This window comes from Bidens hawaiensis, unplaced genomic scaffold (assembly GCF_021521415.1).
Source record: "Bidens hawaiensis isolate Kalapana, Puna unplaced genomic scaffold, B.hawaiensis_p1.1 tig00001087_1, whole genome shotgun sequence".
In the NCBI taxonomy this organism is placed as follows: Eukaryota; Viridiplantae; Streptophyta; class Magnoliopsida; order Asterales; family Asteraceae; genus Bidens; species Bidens hawaiensis.
In genome coordinates this window covers 335,641-346,990 of record NW_027491062.1, presented here as the reverse complement: position 1 = coordinate 346,990, position 11,350 = coordinate 335,641, and the positions used below count along the sequence as shown (strand labels likewise).

At 35.2% G+C, this 11,350-nt stretch overlaps 1 protein-coding gene across 1 annotated transcript; it reads left to right on the top strand.

Annotated features, from left to right (window-relative positions):
- Positions 1–3,719: 3,719 nt before the first annotated feature.
- On the top strand, positions 3,720–9,939 carry LOC143558234 (C2 and GRAM domain-containing protein At5g50170-like). The gene is made up of 9 exons (XM_077047113.1): positions 3,720–4,082; positions 5,817–6,989; positions 7,569–7,751; positions 7,847–8,130; positions 8,389–8,505; positions 8,595–8,857; positions 8,934–9,126; positions 9,192–9,470; positions 9,639–9,939. The coding sequence occupies exons 1-9, from the start codon at positions 3,731–3,733 to the stop codon at positions 9,837–9,839; spliced, it is 3,045 nt and encodes a 1,014-aa protein (XP_076903228.1). The 5' UTR covers positions 3,720–3,730; the 3' UTR covers positions 9,840–9,939.
- Positions 9,940–11,350: the final 1,411 nt, after the last annotated feature.

Below are 11,350 nucleotides of genomic sequence, written 5' to 3'. Positions count from 1 at the left end.
AAACCATCGTCTAAAGGCCCAGTTTGGTTATTTTGTGATTTAGAAAAATAATCAAGTTATATGCACTTATAATGTAAATTTGACATGTAAAAAGTTCCAAAACAAAAGATTAGTACCTTAGATATCTTATGCGCCCTGGACACATGCTCCACTATAACATATATGGCGCATATGTTCAGATATGATTATTTTAGACGCGTTTTTCGGGATTTCCTCGATTCCGACGCCGTAAACTGTTGTTGGTCGTCGTGTTTGGCCGGACTTTGATCGTTTCTGACATAGGAAGCCTCGGGTGATCTATATACGAGCTGAGGTGACCCTAAAGCTCGTTTATCGACCGTTTAATCACCCGACTCATTTCCAGATCTAGAATCCGATGTCCGTGGTTGCGGTGTCGGGGGTTAGGTTGTTATCCTGGTTGAGACAAGTGATTTCTTACGTCTCGGTTCGGGTTATCGAGCGTTGTAGAGAGCGTTTGGCTTATGTGTATGTTTTGAGTGTGTGTTGGTGAAAGGAATGAAATGGAGGGAAATGGAAGGATTTGGGGGTTCAAGGGTATTACCATTGACCCTTGGACATCAAGCCCATTTCCTTCTAAGTCCATGACCATTTTTACCCGGTTCACCTTTACTAATCCTGTCTTTCTACTTATTCCGTTCTCGTTTATTTTATTATTATTTGTTAGATTTCAGGATGTTACATTTTTTGCATGATGATAATGAATCAGGATTTTCGTATCATCACAATTGCTTTCACTAAATTGTATCATTTCGTCGTCGAGCTAATGATGACTTAGACAGACAAATGGATCTGTAGTTGATGTTGTAGCTAGCAAGAGTAGCAACGATTTAGTTAAGATGTATAATTTACTAAAAATATTATTTAATGATTAAAAAAATAAATAATAATTTATAGGTACGATGGCTCGTTTGGTAAGTCGGTTCGGTTATTTTAAGTCAGTATTCTGCCCGTTTACCGTTAGACTAACTTGTAATATATTGTTTTTAGATTTTAAATCACTGCATAATAGTTGTTCGTTTCTGTTGTAAATAAGTTCCGAGTTGACTTTATTTTAAACATGTTTAATGTATGCAGTGCATCTTTTCCCTAGTCGAACACCACATTCTTCCTTGTTAACATCGTTAATGGGAAGGCTATCTTTGAGAGATCTTTAATGAACCTTCTATAGTAGCCCGCCAATCTTAAGAAACTACGGATTTCAGAAAGGGTCCTTGGAGATTTCCATTGTGTGACTGCTTGAACTTTTTCTGGTTCGACCATAATCCCATCTGAATTTATAATGTGCCCTAAGAACTGCACCTCACGTAGCCAAAATGCACATTTTGAGAACGTTGCATACAATTTCTCCTTTCTAATGTTTCTAACACTTACTTAATATGGCAAGCGTGGTCTCCTTCGTTCTTTGAGTAGATTAAGATATCGTCTATGAAAACTATTACTGATATGTCCATCATCGGTCGACATACGCAATTCATTAAGTTCATAATTGTTGCAGGGGCATTGGTTAGTCTGAATGACATAACCAGAAACTCATAGTGCCCATAACGCGTCCGAAAAGCTGTATGTGGAATATCTTGCTCTCTTACTTTCAGATGATGATAACTGGATCTGAGATCTATTATGGAAAACCAACTTGCTCCTTGCAACTGGTCAAATAAATCATCAATTCTGGGTAAAGAGTATCGATTCTTCAGTGTCAACTTATTCAATTCTCTATAGTCAAAAACACTCATTTTGGTAAATAAGTTTCAAACTATACCAATTTGGTAAATAAAATTCTCAACTACACTAATTTGTGAAAAAAAACTCCAACAATTTTACCGTTTTATGAAGTTGGCAGCCCTAACAAAACTAGGGTGGTGTTTACCCGGGGCTCCGCTTGCCACCTCAGCACTTCAGCGGTAAAACCCTGTCCACACCGTATAGTCTAATACCAAATTCTTAATTCGAATATCTAAATAACTTAATAAGAAAAACGGAATTCACAATATGATTTAATTTGATTTTAATTTAATTATCTTGTAATTCTAATTTTGAATACGATATTCCTCCCGTATGGAGTGTCCTTTTTAGAAAGTTGGTTGACATTTTAAAGTGTTATGTCACTATCACCAATAGAATGAGTTTTGCTTATTAAGTCACCATTTAATAAGTGTGAGATGATTTAACTAAGAGTATTAACATCCAACTATCTATGAATATATATAAAATTACACTAAAAGTCACAACATATTTCTTCATTTTCAACTTGATAATATTTTTTATACATTTATCTTTATTTTTTTCCTCTCTTATCTAGTCATAACATTTTTCAAAAAAGTATTAACATATTAATAAGATGAAACAATAAGGTTTCAAATATACTATAAAGTTATTATATATTTTTCTACCCTCCACCCACAATACACTAAACACTTATAACATTATAAACCCGACTCACATAATATGAGGGATAAGATGTAAATGCTCTAATATTTAATAAGTAAATGAAAGATAGACGAAAAAATAAATAGATGTGTGTGTTAGAATGTGATTGGTGGAGAGAGGTAGAGCCTTATCCATTGGGAGGACACTACGAGAGTGGCGTTAATGGGCTAAATGATTTGGTGAATGCATGGGTGATGGTGGTGTTGTGGTTTGGCGAGACGATGAGTTGTAGTGAGTGCTAACACACACAACACACAACCTTATCAAAATAAATAATAAAAATCTAACAATTAGCGATATTCTCCTTAATCATTGGGGATAGATTAGTACACGCCATATATAAAACGAACAATAAATTATATACAAGTTACAACTTTATATAAATAAAATGATTTAAATCACGATGTTGAACGAGAATTTCAATATCTTCTACTTTGTTTTGATTGCAAGTCGAGCAAGTGATCGTTGATTGTTGTGGCTAAGAGTTTGTGTTCAATACAGGTTTATTCAAACAAATTTTGAGTCTTCTCTTGAATAAATTCGCATGTCTACCAAGGTATAACAACCAGAGACGGAGGAATCATGGGTAAAATGGTGTTCATAATTTTGTAAAAAATCCACTTTTCAACCAATCATATATCATATAATTATTATTTTTTTATCTATAAAATAGTTAAATCACAACTGCTTTTTAAAAGATGAAGTTAGTCCACAATCTACATGAAGGAGCTTTTAACCATAATGATGTAGTTAGAAAACATATTTATTAATTTAGTGTAGTTTCAAAATTATTTATCAAAATAGATATTTTCTTGAAATTTGTTTTTCTCTCTTTTATTTTAATTGGATAAGTCAAATTGATACATTAAAATAATTTGAAAATTATAAATTTATTCACTACTAAAATCTAGTAAAAAAGTTATAATTAAAGTTGCATGTCGAAGTGTAGAACAAAGTAACATATAGAAAAACTAAAACTAATTGGACAATACATTAAAATTTTAAATAAATCATGTTCCAATTTGTAAATATTTTATACAGGCAAGGACATTATCGTTTACCAAGGCGAATTTATACCCTGACAAAACCGCCATACCCGTCTTTTCTCTTTCTTCAAACTCCAAAAACATCCCACGTGTCACCACTTTCTTCACTCCACGTATGCCCTTCAATGCCCGTCATCATCCATAACCTCAAAATCCACCGCAACATCCATTTTAAGATCGAAAATATTCAAACAAAAACCATCACATATATATTCTGATAAACATTAATATTAATAATGAAGCTGTACGTGTATGTATTGGAGGGTAAAGATTGGCCTGTTGCAGAATCATTTGTAAGACTTAAACTTGGAAAGTTTAAATCAAGAACCAGGGTTTTGAACAACACTTATAAAAACCCAGTTTGGAATGAGGAGTTTGCATTCATAGTTCATTCTTTGGATGATGATGAGCTTGTTGTGTCTGTTTATCATCATCATCATGATGTTGTTAATGATGATGAAGAGGATTTGGTGGGTCGGGTTCGGATCCCTTTGTGGTCTGTTGCTGCTGAAGAGGATCATCTTTTGCAACCCACTTGGTTTTCTGTTGAAAGTTGCAAAACTAGTGAATCAGTTAACAAAGAATGTGGTAAGTGTTTCATGCCTTTTATGTATTCTTTACATCATGATTTTAAAAGTTAGAATAACTAGTAATAGGACCCGTGTTTTGTTGCGGCTTGCGAGTCATAGGAGTATGCTGGTGAGAATGTATTTCTTGCTTTTATATCGATTGATTTGTATAGACTAAGTATGATTTAACCTAACCGACGGTGAAATAAGCAAGTTACACGGTTAAATAAACATGTTTAGAGTTAAAATTTAGTTTACTTATAATCATTGTTGTAAAAATCGCGTCTAGACGCCGGGTACTCGGGGAGTAATCCCCGCCTAGGATGACTTCTCGGTGAGCCATCCCCAAGTACTCTCCGACTAAGCCGAGTACTCCCAACTCCCCACTCGGCTGCCTAGGGTTTGCCTAGCAACTTTTGCAACCTTGCTTTTAACAAGTTAAATACAAAATAATTTAAAAGAATAATTGAACGTATAAAAAAAGATTAAAAAAAATACTTCTTACAAAAAGAAAGTAAATAATTACGTAACAACATGTCAACATCTCTATTAAAATTTAGGATAATGTTAGAAAAGTTAATTGGTTAAATATGAAAATGTAATTGTATTCTTTTAATGTGTTCTACTTATTTTTATTTTTGAACGGCTATATATAATGTTTTGATCAGCTGATTTCTGTCGATGTGGACTTTAGTTTGGATTGTTTGGAACGTGTTAGAGAGCCCAATAGTCATCATAGTGATTATTCTTTTGGGCTCAACTCCATAGCCCACAGTTTCATCTGGTGAACATTAATATATGATGGTGCTAGACTGCTAGTAATTAGTAAATCAAGATCTATAGTTACATACTTACATCAGACATTGATTTCAAGCCTCATTTGGTTTCTTTGGTCTTTATAAGTAAGGGAAATTTCATATATTTCTTTTGTGTAGTCCGTTGTTTTGTTCAAGCTAAATTTAAATACCAATGTGTAGATTGAGGAGGAATCTTATTAGAATAAAGAGTTAGTTAGTTGGTTAATAGTATCGTATCATTACTTCTTTATATTCGATTTTATTAAGACATATATGGCCAAATAATTTTAAAATTCACGAACTTTCTAATTAATAGCATATGAAATCATGATGGTTTTTACGGTTGATTGATGTGGAAGAGAGAGAGAGATAGAGAGAGAGAGAGAGAGAGAGAGAGAGAGAGAGAGAGAGAGAGATTTAGGACATAGTTGCCCTAGAAAGGTATTTCAAATTGTAGTTGGAACTAAGAAAGTATCTGAAAATAAAGTGGAACCGATTGATATTGATTCTGATTATAGATTTCTTAGAAAAGATTGATTATGAAAATGACTTATAATTTCTTTTGAGGACTCAAAACAGATAAAGTTGTTCGTTAATACAAGATATATAATTTATAGATTTTTTTTGTAAAGATCTATAATTAGTATTTCGTTTGAAGCTTGAGATGGGTTGAATCATCCGAGTGGATATGTTATAAATGATACACATGAAAAAACAAGTACTTCACAAAGGAAAGGTAAAAAGTTGGTATAATTCTAATGTGTTTATGAAGATATGTATTTTATCAGTCAACTCTCAATCTTGAGGAACTTTGTATATTTGTAAAGATTTAAGTTTTAAAACCTTCAATGATCTTGTTAGGGTGTTATCTAGTAAAATGAGAAGATTTCTTTAGGATTAAGGAAATTAAAAACCTTTTACTGACCCCATAAGTCAAATATGAATCTTGATTTCAGGTAAGATTCTTCTTGCTCTTTCGTTACATGAGAAAGACCAAGACATGGCAAACGGTAATAACTTCTTACAACCAATCATCGCTGATCACTATGTTGATAGCAAACAAAGCCCTTCTCGTGATTCTAACTCCTCTAAATCACCGCGCAAGATGATAAAATCCATTACTAGACGATTTGAGAGGATTTTTAAAAAACACAATGATTCCTCCGTTGATGATTTATCCGACTTGCCAACGACAACTTCATCCGACAACGGTGAGTCAGCCGAAGAACCTCCCCTCACTAATACTTTTGAAGAATTAATGGAAACCATGGAGTCAATAGTTGACCAAAAAGAAATGCCTGAAAATCTACACGGAGGTGTTCTTATTGATGAAACATATGTAGTGCCTCCTAAAGATCTCAACCATTTATTGTTTGCACCGAATTCGCAGTTTATGAAAGAATTGGCAGCAATTCAAGGTACAACGGACGTTCACGAGAGCCCATGGGTGTGGGAATCCGGTCAAATGTCGTCTTTGACTCGTATCGTTACTTATACAAAAGGCGCAACGAAATTGGTCAAAGCTTCTAAAGTTACCGAAGACCAAACTTATATCAAAGCAACTGGGAAAGAATTTGCAGTTTTTGTAAGAGTGGATACGCCTGATGTTCCTTACGGGAGTACCTTCCGAGTTAAATTATTGTACAAGATAATTAACGGCCCCGAGATCGGAGGAGATGAAACTTCACGGATTGTAGTTTCTTGGGGGATTGATTTTCAGCAAAGTACAATGATGAAGAGTATGATTGAACACGGAGCTAAGCAAGGAATGAAGGAGAGTTTTGACCAGTTTTCGGAATTGCTTAGTCAAACATTCAAACCAGCCAACCATTTGACCGTATCGGACAAAAGTCAAACATTAGCAACATTGCAAAACGAGCACGAATCAGATTGGGATTTAGCGGTGGGGTATTTCTGTAACTTCACCGTGGTTTCAACTGTTTGTATGGTTATTTATGCTTTCGTGCATATCTTATTGTGTGGGCCAAATCGAATTCAAGGTTTAGAGTTTAAAGGTCTTGAATTGCCGGATAGTTTTGGTGAATTTCTCACATGTGGGATAATCTTATTCAACTTGCAACGCGTTTATATCATGGCTTCACATTTCATCCAAGCTAGGTTGCGTAGAGGTACATTTCTCCAGACTATTGGGATTTATGTTTTGAAACTTATTACTAACAAAACGCATGTTCTAATTAAAACGATCTATGCCCAAACACATGTATATACATTCATGTGTATATCAGTAAGCGCACATAGACACGTAAGTATATACATAGACCTTCATGATTAAAACGATCTATACCCAAACACATGTATATACATTCATGTGTATATCAGTAAGCGCACATAGACACGTAAGTATATACATAGACTTTCATGATTAAAACGATCTATACCCAAACACATGCATATAAATTCATGTGTATAAGCACATAGACACGTAAGTATGTATATAGGCTTTCATGATTAGAACGATCTATACAAAGACTTTCATGATTAAGACGATCTATACCCAAACACATGCATATACATTCATGTGTATAAGCACATAGACACGTAAGTACATACATAAGACTTTCATGATTAGAACGATATATACCCAAACACATGCTTATACGTTGTATATGCACATAGACAAGTAAGTACATGATACATGTACTTTCATGATTAAAACGCATGACAAAAAAACTCGCATGATTTGGCAGGAAATGATCATGGTGTCAAAGCTCAAGGTGACGGGTGGGTGCTTACTGTTGCAATAATCGAGGGAACCAATTTAGCTCCACTGGATTCTTCGGGTTTCTCAGATCCGTATGTAGTGTTGACATGCAATGGAAAGACGAGAACAAGTTCTGTCAAGCTTCAAACACTTGATCCGCAGTGGAACGGTGACTATTCATTTTACGTGTTTGTTTGATGTTAACTTCTTTTTTTTCTTTATCATTAACGTAACTTGATATCGGACATATGCTAAATATTGTAGAGATTCTCGAGTTTGATGCTGCAGAAGAACCCCCATCCCTATTAGATGTTGAGGTTTTCGACTTTGATGGTCCGTTTGGTCAAGCAGTTTCACTTGGGCACTCGGAGATTAGATTCTTGAGACACACGTCAGAGGAATTAGCGGACATGTGGGTCCCGCTTGAAGGAAGACTTGCACAGTCGTTACAGTCAAAGTTGCATTTGAGAATTTTTTTGGATAATAACAATGGAGTCGAAACAATCAAAGAATACTTGACAAAAGTTGAGAAAGAAGCTGGGAAAAAGGTACGATAAATTCAAAAGAAAATAAAAATAATACATATCTCTGTGTTTAGCATATTTCTGAGTTTGATAAATGTGGTATTGACATTAGAAAATTACAGTTTTCTTGAGCATATTCGAGCTAAAAGTCTATAACTTTTTCTTTTCGGTTGACCTGAACCATACCAAAAACTTACCAGCTTTAATCTGATAGCAAAACCTTCTAGCCCGCCCATTTTCCACCTAAAATGTGTAGATCTGATTATATTAGTTACTTGACAGATTAATGTGAGATCGCCTCATAGGAACTCGACATTTCAGAAGCTGTTTAGCTTGCCACCTGAGGAATTTCTTGTCAGTGATTTCTCGTGTTCTCTCAAAAGAAAATTGCCACTTCAGGTACATTCAGTTAGAGCATTATGAAAAAACCCTGAGTATAAGTCGTCTTTATTATAACATATCATTGGTTTCTGTTCTCATATATATAGGGCCGATTGTATGAATCTTCAAGAATTGTCGGGTTTTATGCGAACTTATTTGGACACAAAACAAAATTTTCGTTCTTGTGGGAAGACGTTGAAGACATTCATGTCCTTCCCCCAACACTGGCTTCAGTCGGGAGCCCGATACTTGTGATGGTTCTGCTTAAAGGTCGAGGTGTAGACGCGAGGCATGGTGCCAAGTCTCAAGACGAAGAGGGCCGGCTGTGTTTTTACTTTCATTCGTTCGTGTCATTTAGTTCGGCTAGACGGTAAATATAACCGAAACGACTTCGCATTTCTTGATTTTTTAATAAATAATCTTTAATTATCTTTTGTGAATATTAGGACAATTATGGCGTTATGGAGAACAAGATCATCAAGCCCGGATCAGAAAATCGACCACGTTGAGGATAAAACCGTCATGCTTCACGATCAACAAGAAAAAGATGAGAAGTGTTCATGTGAAGACGTTACTTCACATATGGTCGTTGGAGATGCAAAAATGTCCAAGATCTATTCGGAAGAGCTTCCGTTCAACGTGAGTACTTGAAAAACATTTGCAAGCATATACCGGTGTTGACTTTGACTTGACTTGGCTTACAGGTGGAGTCAGTTATGGAAATATTTAAAGGAGGAGACTTTGAGCACAAAGTTATGGGAAAACTGTGTTGTTTGAATTACAGCACAACCGATTGGGAACCTGTTACGGGACGTTCTGATACACTTGAAAGACGGTTATGTTGGAAGTTTAACAAAGGGGTGTCGAGTTTCGGGGGGGATGTCACGTGCACGCAGCTGAAGTTACCAATCACTGACGGGAAAGGGTGGACCGTGAACGAGACTATGTCTCTCCATGACGTGCCATTTGGCGATCACTTTTATGTGAGTCTCACTAACCATCGCAACACGAAAATGTCACAACTATTATCATCGACGAAATTTCTTTTTCTCTAGTCTCTACGAAAATAGTAAAAAAATGCGTTTGTTTTTGTGACGGTTGCAAACGGGCAATATGGTTAAGATGGTCTTATGTTCAATTGGACAATGCAGGTTCAGGTCAAGTATGAAATGGTTGATAGTAGACCGGGGCGCTGCATGTGTGATGTTTTCATTGGAGTTGTGTGGCTCAAAAGTTGTAAATTTGAGCAACGAATAGCGCGAAACGTTGTTGTAAAGTTCGGTGATCAGGTACGGGAGATGTTCGTGTTGGTTGAAAGAGAAGTTCTGTTCGCAGTTGACGGTTGTAGTTGATGATGTTGTTAAAAAGGATTGTATCTTCTCTTAGTTTGTGTTTTAAAATGTAAGTTAAACATTAAAGGCGTTCATTGAGGATACAGAAGGCACACGGGCATTTTTTTGGTACTTACTGAATGCGTTGTATTTTTTTCAAGTACAGTATAATTTAAAAAAACACAACTATTATGGTGTATTGGTAGAAAATAATTTATGTTTACATTTTGACCAATAAATGCTTACATTTTGACCAATGAATGATAGTCTTATACTTCAATGTTGTTGACCAATGAATGATAGTCTTGTTTACAAAAGAAATTTGGTAGCATAATTATCATTTTTGTTGGCCCGTGCACATATAGCCAGCAATGTTTTAAAAATGTTAATTTTTTTGTTGAAATAAATTACGCCTTGTTTGCGGTGCGCGCATATAATGTATATATGTGTGAACCCTCGGGTGAGCAAAAGTGAAGTTGAACTAATTTTGACGTTATTTTACTAATCTTAATCTTGTGGAAGTAACATTAAAAGTGACAGAAGATTAATCAGGCATCATGTGGTAGCGTTGATAGCCGAAAGACAAGGGTACATGCACTAATCGGTCGGTGTCCCGATGGTTAATGTTATGTGTCTTATGTCCAGGGTTTGATGCAAAACTACTATCGAGTAAGGGGTCTCACAGGAAACAACCTCTCTATCCGTATGGGGTAAAGGTAAGACTGTCTATATCTTAGACTCTACCATAACTTTGTTACTGGTGGGATATACTACGTATGATGATGATAATGTAATTATGCCAAAAACACACTAAAAGGTATACTTTATCATCAACTCAATTTTGTTGAATAACTAGTGAGAATTTATTGTGCGTTGCAACAATCATAAAATTTACATTAAAATGCAATTAATATTGATATCAATTCAGTTTTGAATAAAATTTACATCAAAATGCAATTAATATCGATATTGATGTTTGGTTGGTATTACGGTTCCAACAACTTTGTTTTTACAACATTTATACCAGAATGTCGATAAAAAATGGAAATCGGTCACATATTGAATTTGTGTACGTAGGTGCGCTTATCTCTAGATCTAGTGTATGCTTGATTGCAAAATAGTTTAAATCATTGTATCATCAATTAGTGTGATCAATAAGATCCAAAAGTGATGATATATATATTGAAGAAAAGAGAAAAGGCAAACAAGATTCAATCAACAAACATGATTAATTAAGATATATTTAAAGCCAAAGATACAATCGGTTTAGTCCTTGCCAATCTAACACAATTCCTAACACAATCAGATTAAAGAGCTCCACAAAAAGCTCAAAATTGGGCACTATATATAGGCAGAGTAAGTGCCACTGGCCGGCTAGCTATGTCACTTTGAAGTGCCGCAAATTTTTGGGGCGAGTCTGTGTATTGCTACTAAATTATATATCTTCATGAGTTTAAGTGACACTAGAAATTAGTGTCACAATTTCTTTGGGGCGACACTCGGACACTCCAGCCTAGCGTCACCAGGAGTGT

Coding starts and splice junctions, on each gene's coding strand:
- LOC143558234 (XM_077047113.1), top strand. CDS start 3,731: ATGAAGCTGTACGTGTATGTATTGGAGGGTAAAGATTGGCCTGTTGCA. Junction 4,083..5,816: donor ATCAGTTAACAAAGAATGTG/GTAAGTGTTTCA, acceptor TCTTGATTTCAG/GTAAGATTCTTCTTGCTCTT. Junction 9,127..9,191: donor CGGAAGAGCTTCCGTTCAAC/GTGAGTACTTGA, acceptor CTTGGCTTACAG/GTGGAGTCAGTTATGGAAAT.